General features: G+C 37.2%; 1 protein-coding gene and 1 long non-coding RNA gene across 3 annotated transcripts in view; one reads left to right on the top strand and one right to left on the bottom strand.

Annotated features, from left to right (window-relative positions):
- The window catches only part of JMY (junction mediating and regulatory protein, p53 cofactor), a 104695-nt gene extending 80917 nt beyond the window's left edge, over positions 1–23778 (top strand). Inside the window, exons 7-12 of one of the 2 annotated variants that reach the window (XR_012015479.1) lie at positions 2043–2129; positions 9847–9942; positions 12341–12941; positions 14154–14464; positions 16955–17089; positions 18417–23778. Coding sequence is in view for 1 of the 2 variants with exons in the window: in XM_072793803.1 (XP_072649904.1) it covers positions 2043–2129; positions 9847–9942; positions 12341–12941; positions 14154–14461 (1092 nt within the window). In the remaining variant the exon portion in view is untranslated. The remainder of the gene's footprint in view (positions 1–2042; positions 2130–9846; positions 9943–12340; positions 12942–14153; positions 14465–16954; positions 17090–18416) is intronic. The other variant, XM_072793803.1, reaches the window with a different exon arrangement.
- Positions 1267–25547, bottom strand: part of LOC140614701 (uncharacterized) — a 33181-nt gene continuing 8900 nt past the window's right edge. Inside the window, exons 2-4 of the long non-coding RNA XR_012015494.1 lie at positions 8662–8802; positions 7572–7674; positions 1267–2835 (exon numbers count right to left, since the gene is read on the bottom strand). This is a non-coding gene — a long non-coding RNA (uncharacterized lncRNA). The remainder of the gene's footprint in view (positions 2836–7571; positions 7675–8661; positions 8803–25547) is intronic.

Below are 25547 nucleotides of genomic sequence, written 5' to 3'. Positions count from 1 at the left end.
AGTGGCAAAAGATGGTTGGAATGAGTGTAAATTAGAAAGACTAAGTCATAAAAAGAAAGCTAATGAGAACATGAAACTATGCCTCTCCATGTAACATCGTTCTGTAATCCTTTTCTCCATGTCAACATATAGTCACAGGGTGCTTGTTTTATCCAGCATCCGCCATAGAGTTTCATGCCCAAGTGTAGTTCTGATTGTAAATAAATCATGTCTTGCCTCTCCTCTTGAAAAAACAAAGACAGTCTCTGGCTATGCCATGAGGACTTGAAGTCTATGCTTTGTGATTGGGTTTTTTAAGAATAATAATAGAAATAGCATTATTCTTTATGCATTTTTATATTCTTTAATGATATCAGTAATTAAATGAGATGATAATCTTTTACCTGAAGTCAAAAAAGCTCCAAAAATCAAAAGCGTTCTTATGCTTGGTGTGGTGACAACCCAGACCTGAGCTGAGAGGAAGTTGCCCCCCCCCTTTTTTATTTTTTTTAAAGATTTATTTATTTATTCATGATAGACATAGAGAGAGGCAGAGACACAGGAGGAGGGAGAAGCAGGCTTCATGCCGGGAGCCTGATGTGGGACTCGATCCCGGTACTCCAGGATTGCGCCCTGGGCCAAAGGCAGGCGCCAAACCACTGAGTCACCCAGGGATTCCCGGAAGTTGTCCCTTTTTTTTTTTATTTTTTAATTTTTTAATTTTTTAATTTTTTAATTTATTTATGATAGTCACAGAGAGAGAGAGAGAGGCAGAGACACAGGCCGAGGGAGAAGCAGGCTCCATGCACCGGGAGCCTGACGTGGGACTCGATCCCGGGTCTCCAGGATTGCGCCCTGGGCCAAAGGCAGGCGCCAAACCGCTGCGCCACCCAGGGATCCCGGAAGTTGTCCCTTTTATAGTCCTTTTGACTTTTCATGTATTTCACTGCAAAAAATGGTACTATTACTTATAGGGTGCTGCTTCAGATCCTGCTGGAGTTACTGGGTAATGTATACGCACCATGCCACCTCTGTAAAATCTGAAACTAAGGGATCTGTATTCTCATTTGATAATCAAAGGAACTATGGCTCCTGGTAGTTAAGTAAATCACCCAAGGAAAGTCAGGTAGTTAGGCACAAAGGTAGGATTCTTAGTTTGTGTGATTTTCTTTTTTTTTAGAAACCTGATCCATTGTATCACTTTATCATTTTACTTATATATAGTATTATCTTTGTTATCCTTTAGAGACTGTCCTAAAGAGGTTAATTTTAGGGTCTATACTGTTAGGCAATAGTTATCCGCACGTGAGTGGATGATACAGTTGCTTTATTTATTTATTAATTTTTAAAAGATTTTATTTATTCATGAGGGACAGAATGAGAGAGAAAGGCAGAGACACAGGCAGAGGGAGAAGCAGGCTCCATGCAGGGAGCCCGATGTGGGATTCGATCCTGGGACTCCAGGATCACACCCTGGACCGAAGGCAGGCAATAAACTGCTGAGCCACCCGGGCATCCCGATACAGTTGCTTTAAAATATAGTTCTGACTTTTTATTTTTAAGGTCTCTTTTCACTCAGTCTCTGACCTTAAGATACAAATTTCATACTGTTTAAGCCACTCCAGGCAAATCGTGTTCTTCAACTCATCAAAGTTTAAGAATACAGACTTTAAGCCAAGAGTTATATATCCTTTCTTGCCCAGACTAGTTTAAAGAGTACAATAAGACTTAGAATCCACAGACTAAAGTGCTAAAAAAGAGCTTTGAAATTATCTAAGGACACCCTCTTCCACTGTCTTGCTGCATCCATCCCCATTTAAAAAAAAAAAAAAAAAGGATTCTAGAGAAGTTAATACCTTTTTTTTTTTTAAGTTCCTAATGATTTGTTGGAAGCATAAGCTGCTTTAGTACTCTAGATGAGAAGCCAGAGGTGGCTTTTACTTGATGTTTTGCTATGTAGGTATATGTTAAAATTAAAATTAAAGCCAATAAGATAAATTCTGGTGTGATGTTTTGAGTCTTTCAGGTTTCACTCTATTAAAACGCGTTTTATGTATTTATAGGAAATTTGTATTGCAAAACACAATGAAAAGTTCCAACAGCGCCTTCGGAGTGAAGATGAGTATAGAACCCATCACACAGTACAACTAGTAAGTTTGGACTCTAAAGACTTAGAAGAAAACTTTGATTTTTAGATGTCTCAAAGTGAATAAGATTGATAGAGAATAAGAAAATGTGAGTAACTAGATGTTAGCATTTATTCCATATATGTGTATATGTGAACTTATGTAGTTCAATATATAGCCATACATATATATACACTTAGAACAGTTTTACACAAATTGAGTAGATTGTATAGACATTTCCTGTATTCCTCCACACATGCACACTGTCTGCTAACCAAAGAGTGCTGCTACCTTTGTTACAGCCAGTGACTCAGCACTGATACATCATTATCACTCAAAGTCCATAGTTGACATTGCAGCTCATTCTTGGTAGTGTATATTCTATTGGTTTGGCAAATGTATAGTGATATGAATCCACCATTATAACGTCACACAGAATATTTTCACCATCCTCAAAATGTCCTGTGTTCTACCTATTGATCACCCCCTCTCTTCAATCCTCTGGCAACCATTATCTTTTTACTGTCTCTACAGTTTTGCCTTTTCTAAAATGTTCAATTGGAATTTATGTAGTCTTTTCAGATTGGCATAACTTACTAATATGCATTTAAGATTCCTCCATGCATTTTGTTTTTCTTTCTCCATGCACGTTCATGGCTTGATAGTTCATTTCTTTTTTAGTGCCGGATAATATTCCATCATCTTGGTATGCTGCAGTTTATTGATTCACCTATAGAGATAGGTTGGTTACTCCCAACGTTTGGCCATTATTAATAAAGTTGCTGTAAACATTCATAAAGGTTTTTGCGTGTACTTAAGTTTTCATGTTTTGGATAAATTATATCAAGGAGCACTATTGTTGGATCATGAGGTGAGAGTTGATTTGATTTTGTAGGAAACTGAAACTGTCTTCCAGAGTGGCTGTACCATTTTGTGTTACCAGCAGTGAATGAAAGTTCCTGTTGCTCCATTTACCAGCATTTGGTATTGTCAGTGTTTTTGTTTTTAATTTTAGTCATTGTAATTAGGCATGTGGTGGTAATTGATTGTTTAGTTTGCAGTTCCCTAATGTTGTATGATAATGAGCCTCTGTTTATAATGCTTTTTTTTGTCATCTCTGTCTTCTTTACTAAGGTTATGTCCATATCTTTTGCTGATCTTTTAATTGAATTTTTTAAATCTGTTCTGGTTAACAAGCCTTTATCACATAGGGTTTTTGCAAATATTTTCTCCCAGTGTGTGGCTTGTCTTTTCATTCTCTTGACAGAATCTCTTGCAGAAGAGAATTTTATTTTAATTTAAATTTTTATGTTAATGAAGTCCAGATTAGCAATTCTTTCCTTCAGGGGTTATACTTCTGGTATTATATCTTAAAAGTCCATTCTCAATTGTAAGGTCATCTATATCTATATATCTCCTATGTTGTGAGAGCTTTAAGTTGCATTTTACATTTAAGTCTTTGATCTGTTTTGAGTTAATGTATGTGAAGGTTATAAGCCACAAGCCTTAAATGTGAATGTCTAGTTGTTCCAACACCATTTCTTTAAAAAACAAAACTTTCATTTCTCCATTGGATTGCCTTTGCTCTTGGGTTAAAGATCAGTTGATTAAATATGTTTGGGTCTGTTTGTGCTCTGTGTTCTTTTATATTGACTAGATCTTTTGCCTCTCCAAAGCTAGTCAGTAATCAAAAATCAATCAGCAGTTTTAGCACCCGCCTTCAGCCCAGGGTGTGATCCTGGAGACCTGGGATCAAGTCCCACATCGGGCTCCTTGCGTGGAACCTGCTTCCCTCTCTGCCTCTCTCTCTCTCTCTCTCTCTCTCTCTCTGTGTGTGTGTGTGTCTCTCATGAATAAGTAAATAAAATCTTTTTAAAAAAAAAAAGCAACTGAGATTTTGACTAAGATTACATCACATCTTTGGGTTAATTTTGGAAATAATTATACTTTAACAATATTGAGTCTTCCTATCTAACCAAGGAATAGCTCTCCATTTATTTAGATCTTCTTTGATTTCTTCTGTAAGTTTTATAGTTTGCCTCATACAGATGCTATATATATTTATATGTATACCTAAGATTTATATCTAAATTAGTAGATTTGTGCCTAACTCTTTCCTTTTTTGGTGGTAACATAAATAGTTTTTAATATTAAACTTGAGATGTTCATTGCTCTTATATTAAAGGCAGTTGACTTTTACATGTCAACCTTTTACTCTAACTGAGCTGTAATCACTTAGTTCCAGGAGTTTTTGTTTTTCTGTTGGTTCTTTTAGGTTTTCTACATGAACAGTCTTGTCATTGTGAATGAAGTCAATCTATGTATCTTTTATTTACTCTTCTTGTTCCATTATATAGGACTTCCAGTACGGTGCTGAAAAGAAATGGTGAGAAAGGGGACATCTTTGTCTTTTCCTGATCTTAACAAGAATGCTTCTAGTGTCTCACTATTAACTACCATGCTTAGCTATAGGATTGTTCGGTAGATATTCCTTATCAAATTGAGCAGGTTCTTCTCTATATGTGAGGTACTGAGATCATTAGTTCGTTTTTTAAAAAATTGTATTAGCTTTCTTCTACTCCCAGCATTGCTGTACCTCATTATGTCTGCAGTATATTATCCTGATAGTAGTCTTTTCAGACATACGTATCTTAGATTACTCAACCATTAATTTTGATTTCATTGAATAGAAATATTGACATGACAATATCACTATATATGCTTTAGTATCACCCTAAAGGCCAAATGGCTTTAATATGTATTAATCCTGTAAGCTCATTTTGGCATATGTTTAAGCCATTCCTTACTCTTGATTTTAAACACATAAAAGTAGTAGCCAAACTACCCATAAAACTGTAAGATTCATCATTCTCCAAGAAACTATAAATAACAAAATTATTTCTTGTACTTTTATTTTTTATGTTTAAAAATCTTTTATTTATTCATGAGAGGCACAGAGAGAGAGACATAGGCAGAGGGAAAAGCAGGCTCCCTGTGGGAATCCTGATGCGGAGCTCAAACCCAGGATCCTGGGATCACAACCTGAGCCAAAGGCAGATGCTCAACCACTGAGCCACCCAGGTGCCCTGTACTTTTATTTTTTAATGTCCTTTTCATAGATCATAAGTTACCTTGTAAAGGATAATGGGCCAGCCTAACAGAGTAATAGGAATGCCCCCTATCACCATCTGTACCTGTGCTGTCAGATTGTTGTTGAGATTCCATGCTTAGTTGTTACTTGCTTTAGGAAGATGTTGGCTTCTGATGAAATACCACTACTTTGGTAGATGTAGTAGCTAATTATTTTTTTAGAATGAATATCAAATCCTTTCTCCAGGAGTTTTTTTAAGGCAAAGAAGAGTTAAAAAAAAAAAAAATCAAGAAATTGACATTTGAGGGGGATCTCAAAGATAAATGTCATCTGCCTTATATATGTTTTTAATCTTTTTTTTAAGATTTTATTTATTTATTCATAGAGATGCAGAGAGAGAGAGAGGGAGGGAGGGAGGGAGGGAGGAAGGCAGAGACACAGGCAGAGGGAGAAGCAGGCTCCATGCAGGGAGCCTGACATGGGACTCGATCCCGGGACTCCAGGATCATGCCCTGGGCTGCAGGCGGCGATAAACCGCTGCGCCACCGGGGCTGCCCTGTCATCTGCCTTATAATTCTGCCTAATACCAGCTTTGGAAATGCTAGGTGTGGAAGAATGAGCCCATTAACCATCTCATCTTTAATATGCCTAACTGTAGGAAAAGGCATATTTGGCCTACATTAAATCATTGTTTTTTAAAGTTAGCTTTGAACCACCTTTATTAAAATCTCTTGGGTGGTTTAAAATGTACATTCCTATGTATTAACATTATTGTCTGAAAAATTTCTTCTGGAAATTCTTGCAAATTAAATATTTAACAAAGACTAAGGAAGTCTATTTTAATATTTGTCAGTAAACTCTCTAAAACAGAATAAAGAAAATGTAAAGCCCCCCTCCCCCCCCCTTTTAGAGCTGAGAGACAAATTGAGTAAGAGAAGGAATGGTGGTGGGGAAACAAGTCATTTTTTCCCTCATTAAAAAAGTGCATTCTTGTTTTATGTAATCATACTAATAACTGAAGGGTTTCACTTCAAGAAAGTACAAACAGAAGACTTAAGCTGAGGTGTATGGAAACTGATCAGGACTTTTAAGACTATTTTACTTAAAATGGTTTTCTAGAAACTGTTTTTGACAGTTTTCAAAAATCGAGATATTTTACATATAACATTGTGTCAATTTAAGATGCAGGGTACTGATTTGATACAGTCCTATTGCAGTATGATTGCCATTGCTAACATCTCTGGTATCACATAATTCCTTATAGTTAAGATGTAGTCTCTTAGCTACACTGGTGTTCATAATAGTCTTTTTTTTTTTCTAACTGAAGATTTTTAAAAATTGAAGTGTAGCTGACGTTACATTAGTTTCAGGTGTACAACATAGTGTTCTGACAATTCTATATATTATGCTATACTCATCACAAATGTAGTTGGCATCTGTCACCACACAGCACTATCACAGCACCACTGACTATTCCCTGTGCTGTACCTTTTATCCCCATGAGTTATTCATTACAGAACTGGAAGCCTATATCTTCCATTGCCCTTCACCCCCTTTTTCCCACCTGCCCACCTCCCTTTGCTCTAGAAACCACAAGTTTGTTCTTTGTACTGACAGGTCTGTTTTCTGCTTTTTTTGGTTTGTTCATTTTGTTTTAAGTTCCACATGTAAGTGAAATCATGTAGTATTTGTTGGACTTACTTCACTTAGCTAATACCTCCTAGCTATATATTCATGTTGTTACAGATGGCAAGATCTCATTCTTTTTTTTTGGCTGGGTAATACTCCATTGTACATATTCATCTTTATCCACTCATCTTTCAACGGACACTTAGGTTGCTTACATATGTTGACTCTTGTGAATAATGAATGCCGCAACAAACATAGGGATGCATATATCTTTCCAAATTAGTGTTTTCATATTCTTTGGGTAAATGTCCAAAAGTGAAATTACTGGATCATTGGGTATTTCTAGTTTTAGTTTTTTGAGGAACCTCCATATTGTTGTCCACAGTGGCTGCAGAATTTACATTCCCACCAACAGTGCACAAGAGTTCGTTTTGTTCACATCCTCACCAACACTTGTTATTTCTTGTCTTTTTAAATTCTAGGCATTCTGACAGGTGTAAGGTGATATGTCATTGAGGTTTTGCTTTGCATTTCCCCAATGATGAGTGATGTTGAGCATTTTTTCTTGTGTGTGTTAGCCAATTGCATATCTTCTTTGGAAAAATCCTCTGCCCATTTTTAAAGCAGATCGTTTGTTTGTTTATTTATTTATTGGTGTAGAGTTGTATAAGTTCTTTATTTTTTTGGATATTAACTTCTTATTGGACATATTATTTGCAGGTATCTTCTTCCATTTAGCAGCTTACCTTTTTGTTGTGTTCATGGTTTCCTTCACTGTGCTGAAGTTATTTTATATTGGGGTTGTCCCAATAGTTGATTTTTGGTTTTGTTTCCTCTGCCTAAGGAGACCTGTATAGAAAAGTCCAAGAGATTACTGCCTGTGCTCTCTTCTAAGAGTTTTCCTCCTTTTCAGCACCTCCACCTCTAACAGGGTCAGTTTCTTCCTTGATGCTTGACAGCTAACTCGCCAGCTCTGTTGAACATGCCTACTCTTCTCACTACCACATACACATCCCTGCTTTCCTAGGGTTTAATATAGGGTCTGGCTGACAGGTAATTAGTGTTTGATGTGAGAATGGAATTTCTTTTTCCAGCTGCTTCTCCTCTACCATATTACTCTCTTAGATGGTATTTTAGCCTGTTATCTTTTGTATTCTGTAATCTTAAAAAGTTTTCTTGTGCTTTACTTAGTATTTTCTGATATTGTCCTGTTACCTAAATAAGCAAGGCAGGTTTTTTCCTGAAATATAGAGTATCTTGATAGGTGTAAAAATTTTGATCACGTACCAGATTTTAAAAAGCATATTCTAAACTCCTTTACTGTGTATTTGAAAATTCCTCTATTATAAGCAATTTTAATTAGTGGCTTGCAAAACTGCTTCTCAACCATTCTCATACATTTAAAAAATCCTTATGTTTGTAAAAAGACATAAATGATCACTATAAAAGATTAAATGAATACAGGAAAAAGTTACAAAGAAAATCAAAACCAGAATAGATTATCACAACTTCTGTTCCTGAGTTTGATTCCTCTTAGAGTTAGATTTCACTAAGGTACTATTTCAGGAAAGTTTCATGGTTACTATCTATTCTGTGTTGTGGCCTGTTTGGGGATGCTTGTCCATTTCCTAAGCAAGAGATCATCTGTCTAGGTCATAACTGTTAAATTTTCTCTCCATCAAAATTTTGGACACATTGTTCTTTCTTGTAGCATTGAATGTTGCATTGTAGAGGCCTGAGGTTTCCCTTCCCTCCACCCATTCTCCATGAGACTTGCATTTAAAACCTGTATAATTACAGAGTCTTTTGTTTATTGTGGAAGTCTAGTAACTTTACCAGGTGATCATTGTGCATCAGGGTTTCCTGAAACTCGATGTTCACTTTCAGCCTGAAGATTCAAGTTATCCGTTAGATTTCAACATAATCATCCGAGACAAATGAAGCAGTAACTCTCACTAGAAATTGTCCAGAGAAAAGCTGGTGGGAAAGAAGAGAGGTAATAGAATAAGAGAATAATGGAAGATTGAATTTGAAAAGGACAAATGGAAGAGAGACAAGTTAATGACACCAGAGACCACTGTCCTCTTCGCACGAAATTAACTGATCTTGTAGGAGATACCTCCAGGTTTTTAAAACAAAGCAGGAAATAAGGCATTAACTATTTATGAAGCTAGAAAGCCTTTTCATTTAATACTTGTTCTGCAAAATGAGATTTAATTAGATGTCATTTAGGTGACTCACCAGCACAGGGAATTCCAGTATAGTTACTGTACAGTGTCCTGTTTGTTTCAGGTGTACAATCTAAATCATTCAACAATTCTTTTACGTTACTCAGTGCATTTCATGATAAGCATACTCTTCATCTACATCACCTCTTTCACCCATTCCCCCCACTCACCTCCCCATCTGTTTGTTCTCTGTTATAAGTTAAGAATTTGTTTCTTGGTTACTCTTTCTTCCGTTCTCTTGTCTTTTCCTTTCCCCATTTGTTTCTTAAATTGCACTTTTGAGTGAAATCATATGATATTTGTCTTTCTCTGGTTTATTTCAAATGCTCCCCCCCCCCCCCCGCCCCCAACTGCTGATTATATTGGTTGAACTAATGTGCAGTATCTGAATCCAGGCCAGGTTGTTGCTGATTTTATTTTTATTATGTTCAACTTTTTTATTTAGTAAAATATAGGAGCTATAAGTATTTTATACTTAAATTGTTTAAGCCAGAAACCCAAAGATGAAACATTTTTAGTTCAGTGATATTTGATTTTACTTGTCAGAATAAACATCTTTAATTGTAGGTAAATGCAAAAAACGAAACAGTATTGTTTTTCTCCTATCATTGTGAATTTTAAAACTATGATTTCTATTAAAAACTGGTAGTTTCATGCCATTAAAACACTTTGTTAAGCAAAGTGAATCATTCTTTGGAGTTAACCCATTTTACTTATTGGGGGAACTTTTTTCCCCAATTAAGAAAAATAAATGGGACACATCATAATGGAATTACTATTAATTTTTTACCAGAAGAGAGAAAAATTACACGATGAAGAAGAAAGAAAAAGTGCTTGGGTTAGCCAGGAGAGACAAAGAACACTGGATAGACTTCGAAATTTTAAACAGGTAACATAAAAGTATGATCAATTTATTGTTTTTCATTGCTTTTTAAATAGCTACATATACACACACTCCTATTGTAAGATTTTAAGAAAAACTTTGTTTTTTCCTCTATTATTTAGAAAATATAATTCTTGGGGGAATGGGTTAATGGGCAGTAAGTAGGGCACTTGATGTAATAATAAGCATTGTGAGTTATATGCAACTGATGAAACACAGTTCTACCCCCAAAATAATAATACACTATTTGTTAATGAAATTGAATTTAAATAAAACCAAAAAGAAAATTATTTTAGGGGTACCTGGGTGACTCAATTGGTTAAGTGTCTGACTCCTGATTTTGTCTCATGTTATCTCAGGGTTGAGATTGGGCCCTGCGTCTGGCTCTGCTCTTGGCAGTCTACACTAGAATCTCTCCTCCTCCTCTTCCTCTCTCTCTCTTTCTTATACACACAAATAAAGTCTTAAAATAATTTGACTTTTGTTTTAATGTTTGATTAAAAGGCTACCTTTCTTCCACTTGTGGATTTTTTGTTTCTGTTTTTGTTTTTTATTTTTTTTAATTTATTATATTTTTGTTTTTGTTTTTTAAATATTTATCATTTATTGGGAGAAAGAGTGGGGGCAGGAGCAGAAGAGGGAGAGAAAGAATCTTTTTTTTAAGATTTTATTTATTTATTCATGATAGACATAGAGAAAGAGGCAGAGACTCAGGCAGAGGGAGAAGCAGGCTCCATACCGGGAGCCCGACATGGGACTTGATCCTGGGACTCCAGGCGCTAAACTGCTGAGCTACCCAGGGATTCCCAGAGAGAGAGAATCTTAAGCCGACTCTGTGCACTGAGCATGGAGTCTGACTCTGGGCTCAGTTTCACAACCCTAAGATCACGACCTGAGCCGAAACCAAGAGTTAGTCGTTTAATTGACTGCACCATGCAGGCATCTCATACCTATAATCCATTTGTGTACAGCATTAATATTTTCATGCCATTGGTCTACCACTTCAGTAGCATAAAAGTAATGGTCAGGGCTTCTGGCAAGCCTGGATTCTTCTTGAGTTTTATAAAATTCACAATTGACTATCCATTTCAGGTATCACCTTGTTATTAATACCACGTATAATAACCTATAATAACAGTCTACGGAAGTGACCTTGGCATAATTAAAGTAGATCAACTTATATGAGAAAGGGTCTGGCAGTTGTCTTGCCAGGCTAACCCATGGCCCTGGATTAATGCTAGGTTTTACTATAGTAAAAGATAGATTGAGAGTTCTGTATATCATTATTCAAAAAAAAAAATCTTCCTCCCTTTCCATCATAAAAATGTACATATTGTTTCAAGAGTTTTTATTTTTAAAGATTCATTCATTCATTCATTCATTCATTTATTTATTTATTTATTTATTTATGGTAGACACACAGAGAGAGGCAGAGACACGGGGTGGGGGGGGCGGGGAGCAGGCTCCATGCCGGGAGCCCGACACGGGACTCGATCCCGGGACTCCAGGGTCGCGCCCTGGGCCAAAGGCAGGCGCCAAACTGCCGAGCCACCCAGGGATCCCCTCAAGAGGTTTTTAAATGCCACAAGATGGTTTTTAAAAAGAACATTAATTTTTAATTTTTTTATTTGTAAGTATTTGAAAATACATGTAAGAAACTAACAGTTTCATAGCTTTCTGTATACCAATAGCATTTATGTTTCATATCTTACATTGCTATTATTTTTCATTTAAATTAATAATTTCAGGGGCACTTCGGTGGCTCATTTGGTTAAGCGTCTGCCTCCGGTTCAGGTCATGATCCTGAGGTCCAGGGATTGAGCCCCACGGTAGACTCCCTGCTCAGTGAGGAGTCTGTTTCTCCCTCTGCCATTCCCCCTGGTTGTGCTCTCTGGTTCAATCTGTCGAATACATAAAGTCTTAAAAAAAATAATTCATTCTTTAAATGAATTTAAAGTTCTTTAAAGATCTTTAATCTTTAAATCCCGTGGTAATTTTGAACAATTGGTTTCTTAAGTGGATAAAAGGGGACAGGATTTAATAAGCAAAAGAGTTCAGTGATAATTGTCAAAAGGTATTATGCTTTGGTATTCTAGTCATCTGTATAACTTTATTAAAGAACCTTCTCCGAAAATCACAAAAGCTTCAGAATAACATCTTTCATCTAAAGGAGGAAATAAAATGTTCATAAAATGTTTTAATGTAATCTGACCAGTTATAATACCTTATTGTGAGACTTTAGGACTGTGTTAGCCAAGGACACTAAAAACAAAATGGATCATAAAATGTGGACTGAAGGTTTCCCAGGAACACATGGGATCCCAGTTATGCTTGTTTGAAAAATGTTTGCTCATAAAATATTTTAATGTAATCTGACCAGTTATAATACCTTCTGATTTTTTAGAGATACCCTGGCCAAGTCATACTTAAATCAACCAGATTGCGACTGGCTCATGCAAGAAGAAGAAGCACAGCCAGTCCTGTGCCCTGTGAGGAGCAGTGTGACTCTCTGCCAGGGGTGCTACAGGTAGAAGATAAAAGTGAAAAGGTGGAGGAAGGAAGAGGCAAGCTTGAGTCATCACAGAAAACAGAAGCCCAAAGCCTCGCACAACTTGAAGATACTTCATTAGCACAACTTGAAGCCACTTCATTACCTCTCAGTGGTGTTACCTCTGAACTGCCACCCACTGTTTCTCTTCCACTTTTGAATAATATTGACCTCGAACCAGGTTCTGTTACCATAGCTCCACTTCCCCCACCTCTTCCTCCAACACCGCCTCCACCACCACCACCACCACCTCCTCCTCCCCCACCACCACCTTTGCCTGTTGCTAAGGACAACTCCCTAGAGACACTGGAGAAAGGTCTGCCTAGGACAGAGGGGAATGAGAAGAGGATCCCGAAGTCTGCAAGTGCCCCCTCAGCACATCTCTTTGACAGCAGCCAGCTGGTCAGTGCCAGGAAGAAGCTCAAAAAGACTGCAGAAGGTTTGCAGAGGAGAAGAGGTAAGTTGAACAGACATTTTCGTATTCATCTGTTGAATAAAGTGAGGCATAATCGAAGGACTTATATTTCATAGGATCCTACAAAACTTAAAACGTTTTTTTATTTTTAGACATTATTTGATAGCAAACAGTTTTCAGGGTCACACCTTGGTGGAAATCCTACCAACCCACATCAGCAAATGTGTATATACACAGACGTGTACCACCCTGAGCTCTTATGGATATTTTAAAAACTATATATTTTGAAGTGATGCTTGGTGTATCTGGTAATACATAGTAAGTGGCTCTTTCTGTGTTAAGGGGAAAATCTGATTTTAAACCTAGGAGATACAGGAAAGGTTTTCACATCAGAAAAAAACAGCTGGGCAAGAAAGACTATCACACTAGGATCACACTGATAGGACCATTTAACATTTGGTCACGTGTTTATTGAGGGCTTTGGTATGCTCTGTATAAAACAAGGAAGTATGGAAGAGGAACATAACTTATTGCATGTCAGATTTGCCTTTAGAAAGCTGTTTTTGAAAAGAACAAGGAATCCTGGTCTGTACCTTTCATTGGGAGAACATTACATAAAAATGATTTAGATACTAAATTCTAAGAAACCATTCTGTAAAACCATTCTGTAACCATTCTGTAAATTCTATCTTGTAACTGGAGTAGAATTTTGTATGTAAAATAACTAAGTGGAAAAATCAATAGCACCATAGTGCAGGTACCTGGCTGGCTCAGTTATTAGAGCATGCAACTCTTGACCTTGGTGTCCTGAGTTCAAGCCCCATATAGAGAGCAGTTTACTTAATAATTTAAAAAAAAAAAAAAACCTCTTAAAAAATTAACACAGTGAATCAAAACTTAGTTCTTTAAAAGTACATTTATAACTCAGTGTCTGAATTTAGATTGAGTTGGTGCATTATGGAAATCCTTTTGGAGTCTCACCCATGATATTCCCAAAGACCACCTTCTAGCTTGCTTCTCTCACATGGAAAATAATAGAAATAATAACTTGGAATTGAAGTGTGACTGTTGGGGCTTTGCTTTTTCAAAGAGCATAACTGGGATCCCATGTGTTCCTGGGAAAACCTTCAATCCACACTTTATGGTCCATTTTGTTTTTAGTGTTCTTGGCTAGCACAGTCCTAAAGACTTAGAGGTTGCCCGTTCGACTCTAATCGTGATCCTAACTATAATTGTTCTTTCTCGTTTGTAAAGTGAGTTCACCCATGGATGAGGTGCTAGCTTCCTTGAAGCGTGGTAGTTTTCACCTGAAAAAAGTTGAACAGCGAACTCTGCCTCCTTTTCCTGACGAGGATGATAGTAATAATATCTTGGCACAAATCAGGAAAGGGGTAAAATTGAAGAAGGTACAGAAGGAAGTTCTCAGAGAATCCTTCACGCTTCTGCCTGACACAGACCCTCTAACACGGAGCATCCATGAGGCTCTTAGAAGAATCAAAGAGGCGTCCCCTGAGTCGGAGGATGAAGAGGAGGCTTTGCCTTGCACAGATTGGGAAAACTAACAAGTAAATGGTCCCTACTTTCTTTAGTAGCATTTGGTAATATAGGTTTCATAGTAGATGATGAAATCTGTTAAATTTTATGGTTGGGGTTTATTTATTATACAGCTCACTTAATAGCATTGATCATGGATTTGTAAACTTTAGGTTTTGTGTAGTTTCTTGAAACTTAACAGTAAAGCACTTTTCAAGAAGATACCTGGTATGTAAATGCTGTTTATATCCTGCTCATTAATAATTTCTACAGTATAGATATAGCCCGAATAAAGAGGATAGTTTCATTCCAGTGAAGTGGCAGTCTTATTTCTTGCTTTAAAAATAGAAAAGGCCTTTTTTGAGTGAAGCATTTCAGGTACAACCTGTTAGGTATATTGACTTTGGATGTCTTCTTAGCTTCCTACAAAGGAATTTTCTGAGATCAGTTCATAAAAATTATTGCATTGCCTGATTATCTAGCTTTCCAAGCCTTTAAAATGAAGGTCTATCATTTTAAGGCTTATCATAATTGTTGCATGTTACAGATAAAATTGCAGCTAATATAATAAATATGTAGTAAGTGTTTCTTATTGAGTTACCCTTGTTTGTAGGTTCTGGTTATATATACATTTGGCATTCTCCTAAAGTAATAGTTGTTACTGAACCACACTTAGTAAGATAATTATGTAGTCCTGTGGCACAAATCATGCTAAATATAGAGTCAGTAAAGGTAACATATGCTATAAATAGTATATAGAGAACTGACAGTAGTGATAGCTGAAATATTATAAGTTGTGCAAACTGCAATGCAAATATTCTATTAAGTATCTTGATTGCTCTCTCGATGGACGATATTTCTGTGGTCTTTACAACATTCACCAAAAGTGGAGGGAAGACACCTAGCCCTGGAAGGAAAATAGGTGAAGGAATAATAAACTTTTTGGTCAACGAAGTGATTCTTAAACATGCTTGATTATAAGAATTACCTGGGGAGCTTATTAAAAATGCAGATTCTTGGCTTTCACTCACGTGGATTCTGAGTAGATCTGATGTCTATGCAGGCATACCTCTGATTTTGAAGACTTAATACAAAAAAGGTAAACTGTGTCAGAAATTCTTTATATTAATTACATTTGAAAGAGTGCGAGATATATCAGATACTATCAAAAGCAGTTTTACCTGCTTATTCGTGGATGGATCCATCAGGAAAATGTAGATGTTCTTCTGCTGTGCAGCCCCATCCCTCCTCTGCCCATCAGCCTCTACACTAATCAGTAGCTTTAAAAAAAGGGCGGGGGTTGAAAACGTCCCATTCCCCTTGAGTGGGTATAGATGACCTTTGTTAGTGCCCTCCAGGCAGCATTCAGTCACACACTGCCATGGCAATTAGGCCGCTGGCATGCCTTTTCTCCTCTTTATAGAAGAGGAGAATTAAAAAAAAAAAAAAAAAAAAAGAATTTATACAAAATTACCATTTTGTAGGAACCAGTGTTTTGGGTTTTTTTTTTTTTTTTTTTTTTTTTGCTTGTTTGTTTGTTTTTAAATATTTTATTTATTTATTCATGATAGAGAGAAAGAGAGGCAGAGACACAGGCAGAGGGAGAAGCAGGCTCCATTCCGGGAGCCCGATGCGGTACTCGATCCCGGGACTCCAGGATCGCGCCCTGGGCCAAAGGCGGGCACTAAACCGCTGAGCCACCCAGGGATCCCCGGAACCAGTGTTTTTGAATTGCCAAGTAATTTCAAACCATTTGTGCTGATACGTGTGTACACGTGCTTTGCAGAAGTATGGAGATACAGTATTGCATCTGCTCAGTGTATGAGCACGTCCAGAGATAGAGGATGTCTGACCAGGAAGCCTTCCCACACTGGAGATGTGTAGATTCTCTCCCCCTTCGTGGTGTGTCCTACCCGTCCCAGTGTCTGCCTCTGCCCGGACCTACCATCTTAGGCACTAACTGGCTAACCTCAGAGTGGGGCCTTCACATAATAAATGAGTGTTTCTGTTTTTTGGTCACAGCTGCTGGCAGTAACGCAGGTGGGGTATGTTCCCCGGTGGCAGGAGCTCGGGCCAGTCCCCCTCGTCTCGGTTTTCACCAGTCCTGCCAGATCCTAACACATAGGCACAGCAGCAGCATTTCCGACGTGCCCATGCGTGGTAGTTATTTTTAGCTTTAGGCTACTAATTTAGCCTTAGAGCCAATGTTAAGAGTATGTCCACCATGAATACCCAAAATTTCCTGGTTTTGGCTGATTATTTACGGCTGGTATATGTATTATAATGAAACAATGAAATACTCCCCAGCAACACAGGAGTTCAGATACCTGCAAAGTCGGTTATTTATAAAAAACAACCTATCCCGTACCAGAAGCAAACCGTAGGCCCGTCTGAGCAGGCAGTGATAAAGGAACTATTCCTCCTACCTCGTGTGTGGTCTTGGGAAATGGTTTTTAAAGACTGAACTTCAGAGCTTCTCTACAGATGGCTAAAAACACTATAATTTCTATTTCCTATTACAGATCAGCTTCCTACAGATCTGAAATCATTAATTAGCTCTTCAGAAAAACAAGTAATTTCTCAAAACTTCATGAAATAGTCATTATCTCCTGTTCTGCTGTGTCTTCCTATAAAACTCTTTTAAGAACTAGTCGTAGGTAAGCGTGTCCTTGAAGGAACTTTCTAAATGTAAGGGAATACATATCATTATAGAGGCTTCATATGGAGTTTCCAATTGGTTTTCTGCAAGTTCCTCTTTTTGAGCCATGAAGTAACTATGTGATGGCACTGATAGAAATATGAGGCATGTGTGGCTTGCTCGGTCACTTAAGCATCTGCCGTTGGCTCAGGTCACGTTCCCAGGGTCCTGGGATGAAACCCCAGTCGGGCTCCCTGCTCAGCAGGATGGCTGCTTCTCCCTCTCCCTGCTGCTCCCCCTGCTGTGCGCTCTCTGTTTTTAAATAAAATCTTAAAAAAAAAAAAAAAAAAGTATTAGCCACAGATGTAAAGTTACCATAGTTACCTTAAAAAATAAATTTTTTTTGAAATTGATCTCAATATTTTATATGGTATATCCAAAATAATGTATTTCAACATGTATCAATATAAAAAATTCATGATGTAGTTTACATTTTTTAAATGTAGTCTTCAAAATTTAGTGTGTATTTTATACTTGTAGCACATTTCAATTTCGATGCTAATCATTCAGTGGTTAAAGTTGAAATGTCCTACCAAAACAATAAAATTGCATTCAATAGAGAAATATTTTAATATTTCTGCTTCAGATTTTAATTTAAATCAAATTAAAAATTCATTTTCTCAGTCACAGCAGCCATGTTTCAGGTGCCCCAAAGCCACATGTAGCTACAGTATTAGTTAATGCAGAACTATAATAAGTTAGGACTCAATTTATGTCCATGTCCCTTTTTATCTGATTAGTAGCTCTTTCATATAAATGCTCCTGTGACATGTGTACGCCATAGATCTCAAGTACAACTACTCTGAAACTTTGGTAAAGCATCATTTAAAGACTAGTACTAATCCTGTCCTCTAAACGTCAGTATAACAAAAACTCACTTTCTAGTGAATTTTTAAAATATTTAATTCTAATCTGGCATTTTATGAGGCTGATATGTTCAGTTGTATTTGGTCATTTTTACTGTATAGTTTTGACATAAAATTAGAGTAAAAGGTATAAAAGTGAATCTAACATACAATCTTGAAGTGATCTAAATCATATTCAAGTTACTTTGTTTTCATTTTTATTGCTTTAAGAATACAAACGCATCTTTTGTCTCCTATATATGATCTCTACAAATGGTCATTTATAAGAAAAAGCAGTGTTCATCCAGATATTGCAAGTTGTATGGGGATATATATGCGTTTACAACATGATACATTTAACATGGCATATTTTTAAAAGACCACACTATCTTCAATAAGTCTACATTTTTTAATACACTTTATTTTTTTGTTTATAAACAGGTGACTCAACAGAAAAAAAATACCTTCAGTTGAAGATCAAAGATTTGTTTTTGAAAAAACAGAATTTTAAACACGTGATTTCCCAGCTGGATTCCATTAGATGCAAAAAGTGTGTTGGCTCAGTGGTATGAAAAAATGGAAGCACAATTGGCAAGTTAACGCTTTTCCAGTCATTCCAGTAGTTGGTGGTTAACATGAGTTTTAGATGTGCAATGCTCCTGATGCAATGAAGAAAAGGCCTTCCAGAGATGCCTGTTTTTTTTTAAGCACCTTCCCCTCCTGTCCACCCACGTACATCCTTGTAGTGGCCGCTAAAGCTAGGTGTTGTTCTAAGTTGGAAGAACAGTGGGCTGACAGAGATCTACTGTGAGCTGTATTGGGACTGCTTTGAAATCCATCTTTCCACGCACTGAATAGTCCTCTGCTTGAAAACACAGAGCTGCTTCCATATCAGCTTTTATAAATAGTACAGCACTCTGAAAAAGTTTATCATGATAGCTATAGGATAGAAATTGGAAAGAATCAGATGGAAATGCCCTGAAAATTTCCATCTTACTCATCTCCAGAGGAAATTTCATAAAGATGTTCAACATCTGAAAAGAAAGATAACCACGGAGATACACTTAATGTGTTTACCACAACATGATACATTTAACATGGCATATTTTTAAAAGACCACCTACTCTCACACTTTGTAAGGTTTTGAAGTAAAAATTTCCATGCTTTTAAATAGCTCTTCATAATTGTGAATTTATAATAGTTTGGATTTCATGTGCAGCTTTGTTTATGAAAAGCAATACTTTGTAACTTGATAATGTTTCAGATTATTTTTAGTCTCTTTGTTTGAACAATTGCTTGATTAGTGTAATTCAACATGACTTTCCTATTGAGAATCAAAAATGAGGATTCAATAATAGGGATGCAGATCTTAAGTCTGTTTAACATGCACCATTTAAGTTTTTTATGCTCCGCAGTGAAGTGTGCCCTTACAAACATGCAGAAAGTAGGCAGAAAAGCCTCCTTGGCTGGCATTTCACTATCTTCACAATGTTATGAATGGAATTTTGGAAGAGAGCCTTTGTTGCTATCAGTAGACTTTTTAAAACCTATGTATGTAGTTCTAGGTGCTGACTTTGCTGTATTGGAGTCCCAAAGGATGCATTTTTTGGTGAGTGGAGCCACTGTGGATTCTCAGCAGGACTGTTGTGGGCTTGAATGAAGGGTGGATATGTTGGACCCAGCCCACCGTCTTCTATAGAGTGTAATTCTGCATCAGATAGACGTTAGCCTCTGTATGAAGGGAGTTAGGTAAGGACTGGTGTACCAAAGAGAACTTTCTCCTGAAGGCGTTTCTCTGGCCTAGCACCAGAAAGCAGTCCCAGAGTAGCAGCGCTCCAATGTATAAATTGGTTTTCCAGAAGAGAGAAAAAAATGCTTAGACCTTTGTCACTTTAAGATGTATTTCCTTTAGAATAATTATGGAGAAAATTTTCTGTTTATTGAGGAGAGTAGGAGCTTTTTGCACAGTTTTTTTTCATAGTACTTTAGCTTTCTTCTTGCATTATTCCCACATGTTATCTTGGAAAATTAAAATATATATCTTGTATAGAGACTCTTTATCCTACAATGGGGAGGTGGAATTAGTAAGGCATTTAAGCGTGCTTTTCAATTGAAAGAATGATTGGTTTGATGAATATAATTTGGCAAAAAAATGTTAAAGCAAATTTTCAAACCTTAAAAAAATCATGTATCAATATTAAGCCTTTGGATGCTTATGAATCATTTTTTTCCCATTCATTGATACTTAGAAAAACACAGGAGAACTTAACATTAAATGAACAGCAAAAGCACTAGAACTGTTGTCAGAATTACTCCCCATTTAATGTTAGAGTGGGGGATTCCATCGAGAGTTGGGCTCAATTATAAACGGGTCCTGTGATTTGTCTTTCAGAACCATGTCCTGGTAAGTGTTCAGCAAATGCTAGACAGGGTACAGACCCCTGTGAATCCTTTTGGGGGTGCATCCACAGCTCTGAGTACATCTCATGGTGGTACTCCATGAAGGTTATCTCACTTGCAAAACCTCCTTAATAACCAGCTATGCTTACACTCTGCTGAATAACGTTCTCCAACATACCTACTTTCCATCCTTAAGATTCAGATTCCTACTTCCACAGAATTACAAGTTACTGCAGATCATTCACCTTTGGAATCTCACAGTGTTAAAATTTTAAATAACTACAGTCCACTTGTCCAAGATGAGATTACCAGTTGAATCCTTATGTTAATTTTTTCCCCTCATGTTAATTTTAAAGCAGTTTCCAGACCCAACAATTATGTAAGCATGATTGAATTCCCCTTTCCCCCCCTTGCCCCAAAAAAGAGCATCTTTGCCCTCAATATTAAATTTTAATATATTTAGTTAGGATGGTATTTATAGATGATGTTTCAAGTTCCAAACTTGCCCATACTATTTATATGGTTTAAAATATTTGATAGTTATATATCTCAGTGTGTCATTTCTGTCATAAAAATCCACAAACAGCTGCTTGCTTGTGCCGAATCACTTTAGAAGTCCATTTACCAATCTAGTCTCGACTGTAATATATTTTAGATAACTTGAGGATATTTTAAAGTTAATGCTACTGCTCACTTGAATGCCAATTTTAAATAGTTCTCCCAGTTATAGTCAGAATGCTGTGTATATAACCAATGTGGTACTTATAGAAAAGGTATTCCTAATGATCTCAAATATGGGTGGTACTGTGGCATAGCAGTGTGACCAAATGCCTGGCTAAAGAGGATTTTTGAAAGAGGAGCAGTTGTCTTGCTTACTTGATGTGTGTTTTATAAGTTCTGAGTTTGGAAGCAGCATAAAAACAATCATTCCCTAGTTCTTACTGTGGAACTGAAAGATTTCTTAACATATATTTTTAAACTAATTTAGATGCAGCCATAAGAAGTGACCAGGTGTAGTATTTTCTACAGTTGGAATGTGGTGTTTTCCTCATTACATGAAACAGATTTTCAGCACTCTGATTTACTGTGTAAAACAAGGGGGCAAAAATCCTTGTTTCTACAAAGCTAAACTGTGTAGCAATCTTTGGTAACACATAGCATGACCGTTTTGCCATTAGATATTGTTAAATTCTGAGGCATACCTTGGCCGTAGCAACCACTAAGAATTAAAACTCGGATCAGTGGAACAAAACTGAATGGGCAACATCGTCTGCTTGGAATGGGACCAGTGAACAATTAACACAATTTATTTAGTTCTCTACATTCCCTAAGATTCCATTTTTAAATTCCATTTATTGAGTTTGTGTATAAACTTGTCTTTAGCCTGAGGAAAGTTTTTTCTTTTAATAAATACAAGGTTTGGGATTTTTTTGTTTTTAAACTTTTATAATTAGTATACACATAATATGAGATACCAACCCAGAAAGTACTAAGGGGTCTCTTAAAGACCTTATCAGGGAATTCAGATTTCATAAACATTCTTACCAGGTTATTTGTAAAAGATCGCTTTGAACAGCTGCAAAACATTTAGAAACCCTGGCAGATGCATTGTTAACATGCAGCCAGTTGATGAGAGCAGAAACCTTAACAAGTTTCACATAATTCTTGCACTGAATTTAAATAATATAAAGTTAAGTGTGCATTGATTTTATTTCAATTTCTTAGCATCCAAGAAGAGCCATGCTTAGCGTTAGAGGATTGACTAGCAAGCTTTATTTCAGATGGAAGAGTTAAAAAAGTGGAAGCACCTTACCGTTGGAGCATGTTGCATTTGTTTAGTGCTACTGAGCAATTCAGTAGTTACTTCTGAACTCTGCTGCAGAGTGCGCTTTAAAGCACATAATGAGGAATCTCTGCCTGACTGCTTTGTAAATGGAAGCAATGGTATTTTTTATCCTATAAATAGTCTAATTTAAAAGTTTTTCCTACAAAATGAGTTTATATTGCTGCCTAAACTATCATGTATGTAAACAGAGGGTTTTTTAAAGGTGAGTGGGGATCTGGATCGTGTGTGTGTGCGCGCGCGAGAGAGAGAGAGAGAAAGAGAGAGAATGCGCCATGTTTTCCCACTGGGTTATTTTGAAGATGTGTTCATTCTAAAATGTTATGTTTTGCCCACAAGTATAAATGTACAGCTTGGTATTTCAGGAATTTAATTGATTGAATTCAGATTTATAAATGTTTCTCCCCTTCTCCACTTTTATGATGCCACTGTAAGGTGCACATGCAGAAAATACCTCTGAGGTTGACATAAATATTTCATCAGTGCTGTTTCACATTGAATCTCAAAGCAGTCATTTGTTTTGAGAGGAGAAAGTTTTTTGTTGCTTTTTATACAAAGTCAGTTATAACTTCAAGTGGCTCAGTGTGTGGGGGGGGTTAAGGGTGGAGAGGAAAGACCGTGGAAAGTGATTTTTAGATGTACACACAGAGGGTATGGGTGTTGGTTATAGTCGAATTTTAACAAGGGATGTTTTGGTGGTTTTTTTTTTTAAACCTGCATGTTCTACGGTTAACTATCCAAGAGTGTAACAAGTTATTCTAGCTTTTCCCAGTACTAATTACATTGGTTTTAAGAAGTATCCATGATCACAAGATGGCATTTTCCCTTCAATTGTGAACCAAGAGGGATAGACAATACCACCCAGACAGTGACTTCTGACTACTTTGACTCGGAAAGAAGGAAAGAATCCACACTGTCTTGCTGAGTTTCTTGTACTGTATGTCTTGCCAAGTGTGAAACCGTAATATATAGTTTATGAAAAATCGAAGGCTACAGATCATTCTGCATGATTAAAGCCCATTAGGGCCACTGAAACTGACTTTTTTTTTTTTTTTTAAGCCTTTATGGTTAAGTGAAAATTAAAATGGCAAACCAATTCACCATTTACTAGCTTTGTGCAATATTATAATGGTAGAAGCAAAACACTAGCACATCGTGCTTGGCTTTTAAAGATGGCTTTAACACCGTACATTAAATGGACGTGTGCACAGTGTATTGTAAATGCCAACTCTTGCAAATTTACAATACTTAAATATGCTCCATTAATATTCTAAAGTATTAAAAGTACAAAGAACTAAGCAGGCATTTATAGCAATACTCTGAAATTTCCAATAATTGTTTTGACTATTGCCTTTCGCTCTTTAGTGCAACTTTATTGCATTGTAATTATTGTTTTGCTTTGTATTTCATGTTTTTTACACTCATGACTTCGGAGTTAAGTACTTGTACAGCAAGTATTGCAATCACCTTCTCTTGTACATGCAATGTAATAACATACAGTTTTGGTGCTTAACAAACAATATTCCTTTTTTCTTTAATAAAAGATATTTATTGAGTTTATTTTGTTTGTTTAAAATAGCATTGGTGGTAGATATTGGTCACTTTATTTCAAACAGGAGCACAGCAAGTTGTGAATTTGCTAAAACATTATGAAGAGGCTTCAGCCACCGCTAATCTATAACTTCTGCCTCCCGATTACTGTTTAAAATGAAGTAGCCGGATTCATGCTGATAAAAGCCTTATTCGTGTCTGTAGCTCTCCACATAGTTGGCCCATGTTGACTTTTCAAAATAGGAAAGTCTCTAATTGCCTTTCGTTTTAGCAACCCATCTGTGACTATTTGAGATTATTGGCTTTACAGTTACACACATAGGACTAAGTGTGACTGGAAGCCACAGATCGCTTAGCCGGTACTGCTCAGTCTTTGATATGAGCTCCAGTTCCAGTTCCTCCTTGTGCAGTTCTGATCACTTTTGCTCCCGCAGATTAGACTTTTTCTTCTGATGTGTTGTTATTGGGGCTATGCTAGTTGCTGGGTGAAAAGGTTCCTAAGCTGGCAGTACGTGATTTATTTCTTCTTTTCCTTCCCCCTTCCTTCCCAAGCCATCATTTATAAGATGATGGGCTGAACATCCTGGGATTTGGTACTTCAGCTCCAGGATTCTACACTAAGGGAGAAATTTCTCCCAAGTATTCCCTCCGTAAATAAATCTGAAACTAGCCAGGAGGCTTTGATTACTAGATGAATTTTCTCCGAGAATTCCGAGAATGGATTTAATAAAGGGAAATCTAGCCAAACTGACAACATCATCTCTGCCTCTTGAATTAATACAACTCCCAACACAGTGCTTCAGAGGAATCCTGGCACCTAGTTCACCCTTATGAAGTCCTGGTGTGTGTGTTTGCTTTGGGATAGCCTCCCTGGGTTGGACTAGTCTCAAGTCAGGTAAAAAATAAAAACACCGAGGATCCCTGGGTGGCGCAGCAGTTTGGCGCCTGCCTTTGGCCCAGGGAGCGATCCTGGAGACCCGGGATCGAATCCCACGTCGGGCTCCCGGTGCATGGAGCCTACTTCTCCCTCTGCCTGTGTCTCTGCCTCTCTCTCTGTGTGTGACTATCATAAATAAATAAAAAATTAAAAAAAAAAAAAACCCACCTCCAGTAACTCTAGGCCCGACAACAATTCCACAGTCCTTTACCACTGTCACTCATCCTGACCTTGCTGAATTCCATATGCTGGTTGAAAATCTCAGGAATTCTTTGCTACAGGAAGCTGTTTGGGAGAGGTTTAGAATTCTTTGGTGCAAAAATACCGACATTCTTTTTAAAAAGGTTTTTAAATTTATTCATGAGAGAGGCAGAGACTCAGGCAGAGGGGGAAGCAGGCTCCATGCAGGGAGCCCGACGCGGGACTTGTCTAGGGGCAACAGGGTCACGCCCTGGGCTGGAGGCTCAGGAAAGAATGAAGGCTGGCAGGAATCCATCAATCATACAGTTACTCCTAAAACTGCTTATGATTTAGAATACAAGATTTAGGGATCCCTGGGTGGCTCAGTGGTTTGGCACCTGCCTTCAGCCCGGGACGTGATCCTGGAGCCCCGGGATCGAGTCCTGCATCGGGCTCCCTGCATGGAGCCTGCTTCTCCCTCTGCCTGTGTGTCTCTGCCTCTCTCTCTGTGTCTCTCATGAATAAATAAAATCTTTTTTAAAAATATAAAAGATTTAGAATAAATGTAAATTTTTGTGTGCAGTATAGAGTAAATATATACTTAAGCTAGAAGAATAACCACCATTAAGTGACTTGGGAGAGGAGCAAGAAGATAAGAAAC

Source organism: Canis lupus, chromosome 2, assembly GCF_048164855.1.
Source record: "Canis lupus baileyi chromosome 2, mCanLup2.hap1, whole genome shotgun sequence".
Taxonomy (NCBI): domain Eukaryota; kingdom Metazoa; phylum Chordata; class Mammalia; order Carnivora; family Canidae; genus Canis; species Canis lupus.
This window is presented reverse-complemented; position numbering and strand designations above follow the sequence as displayed.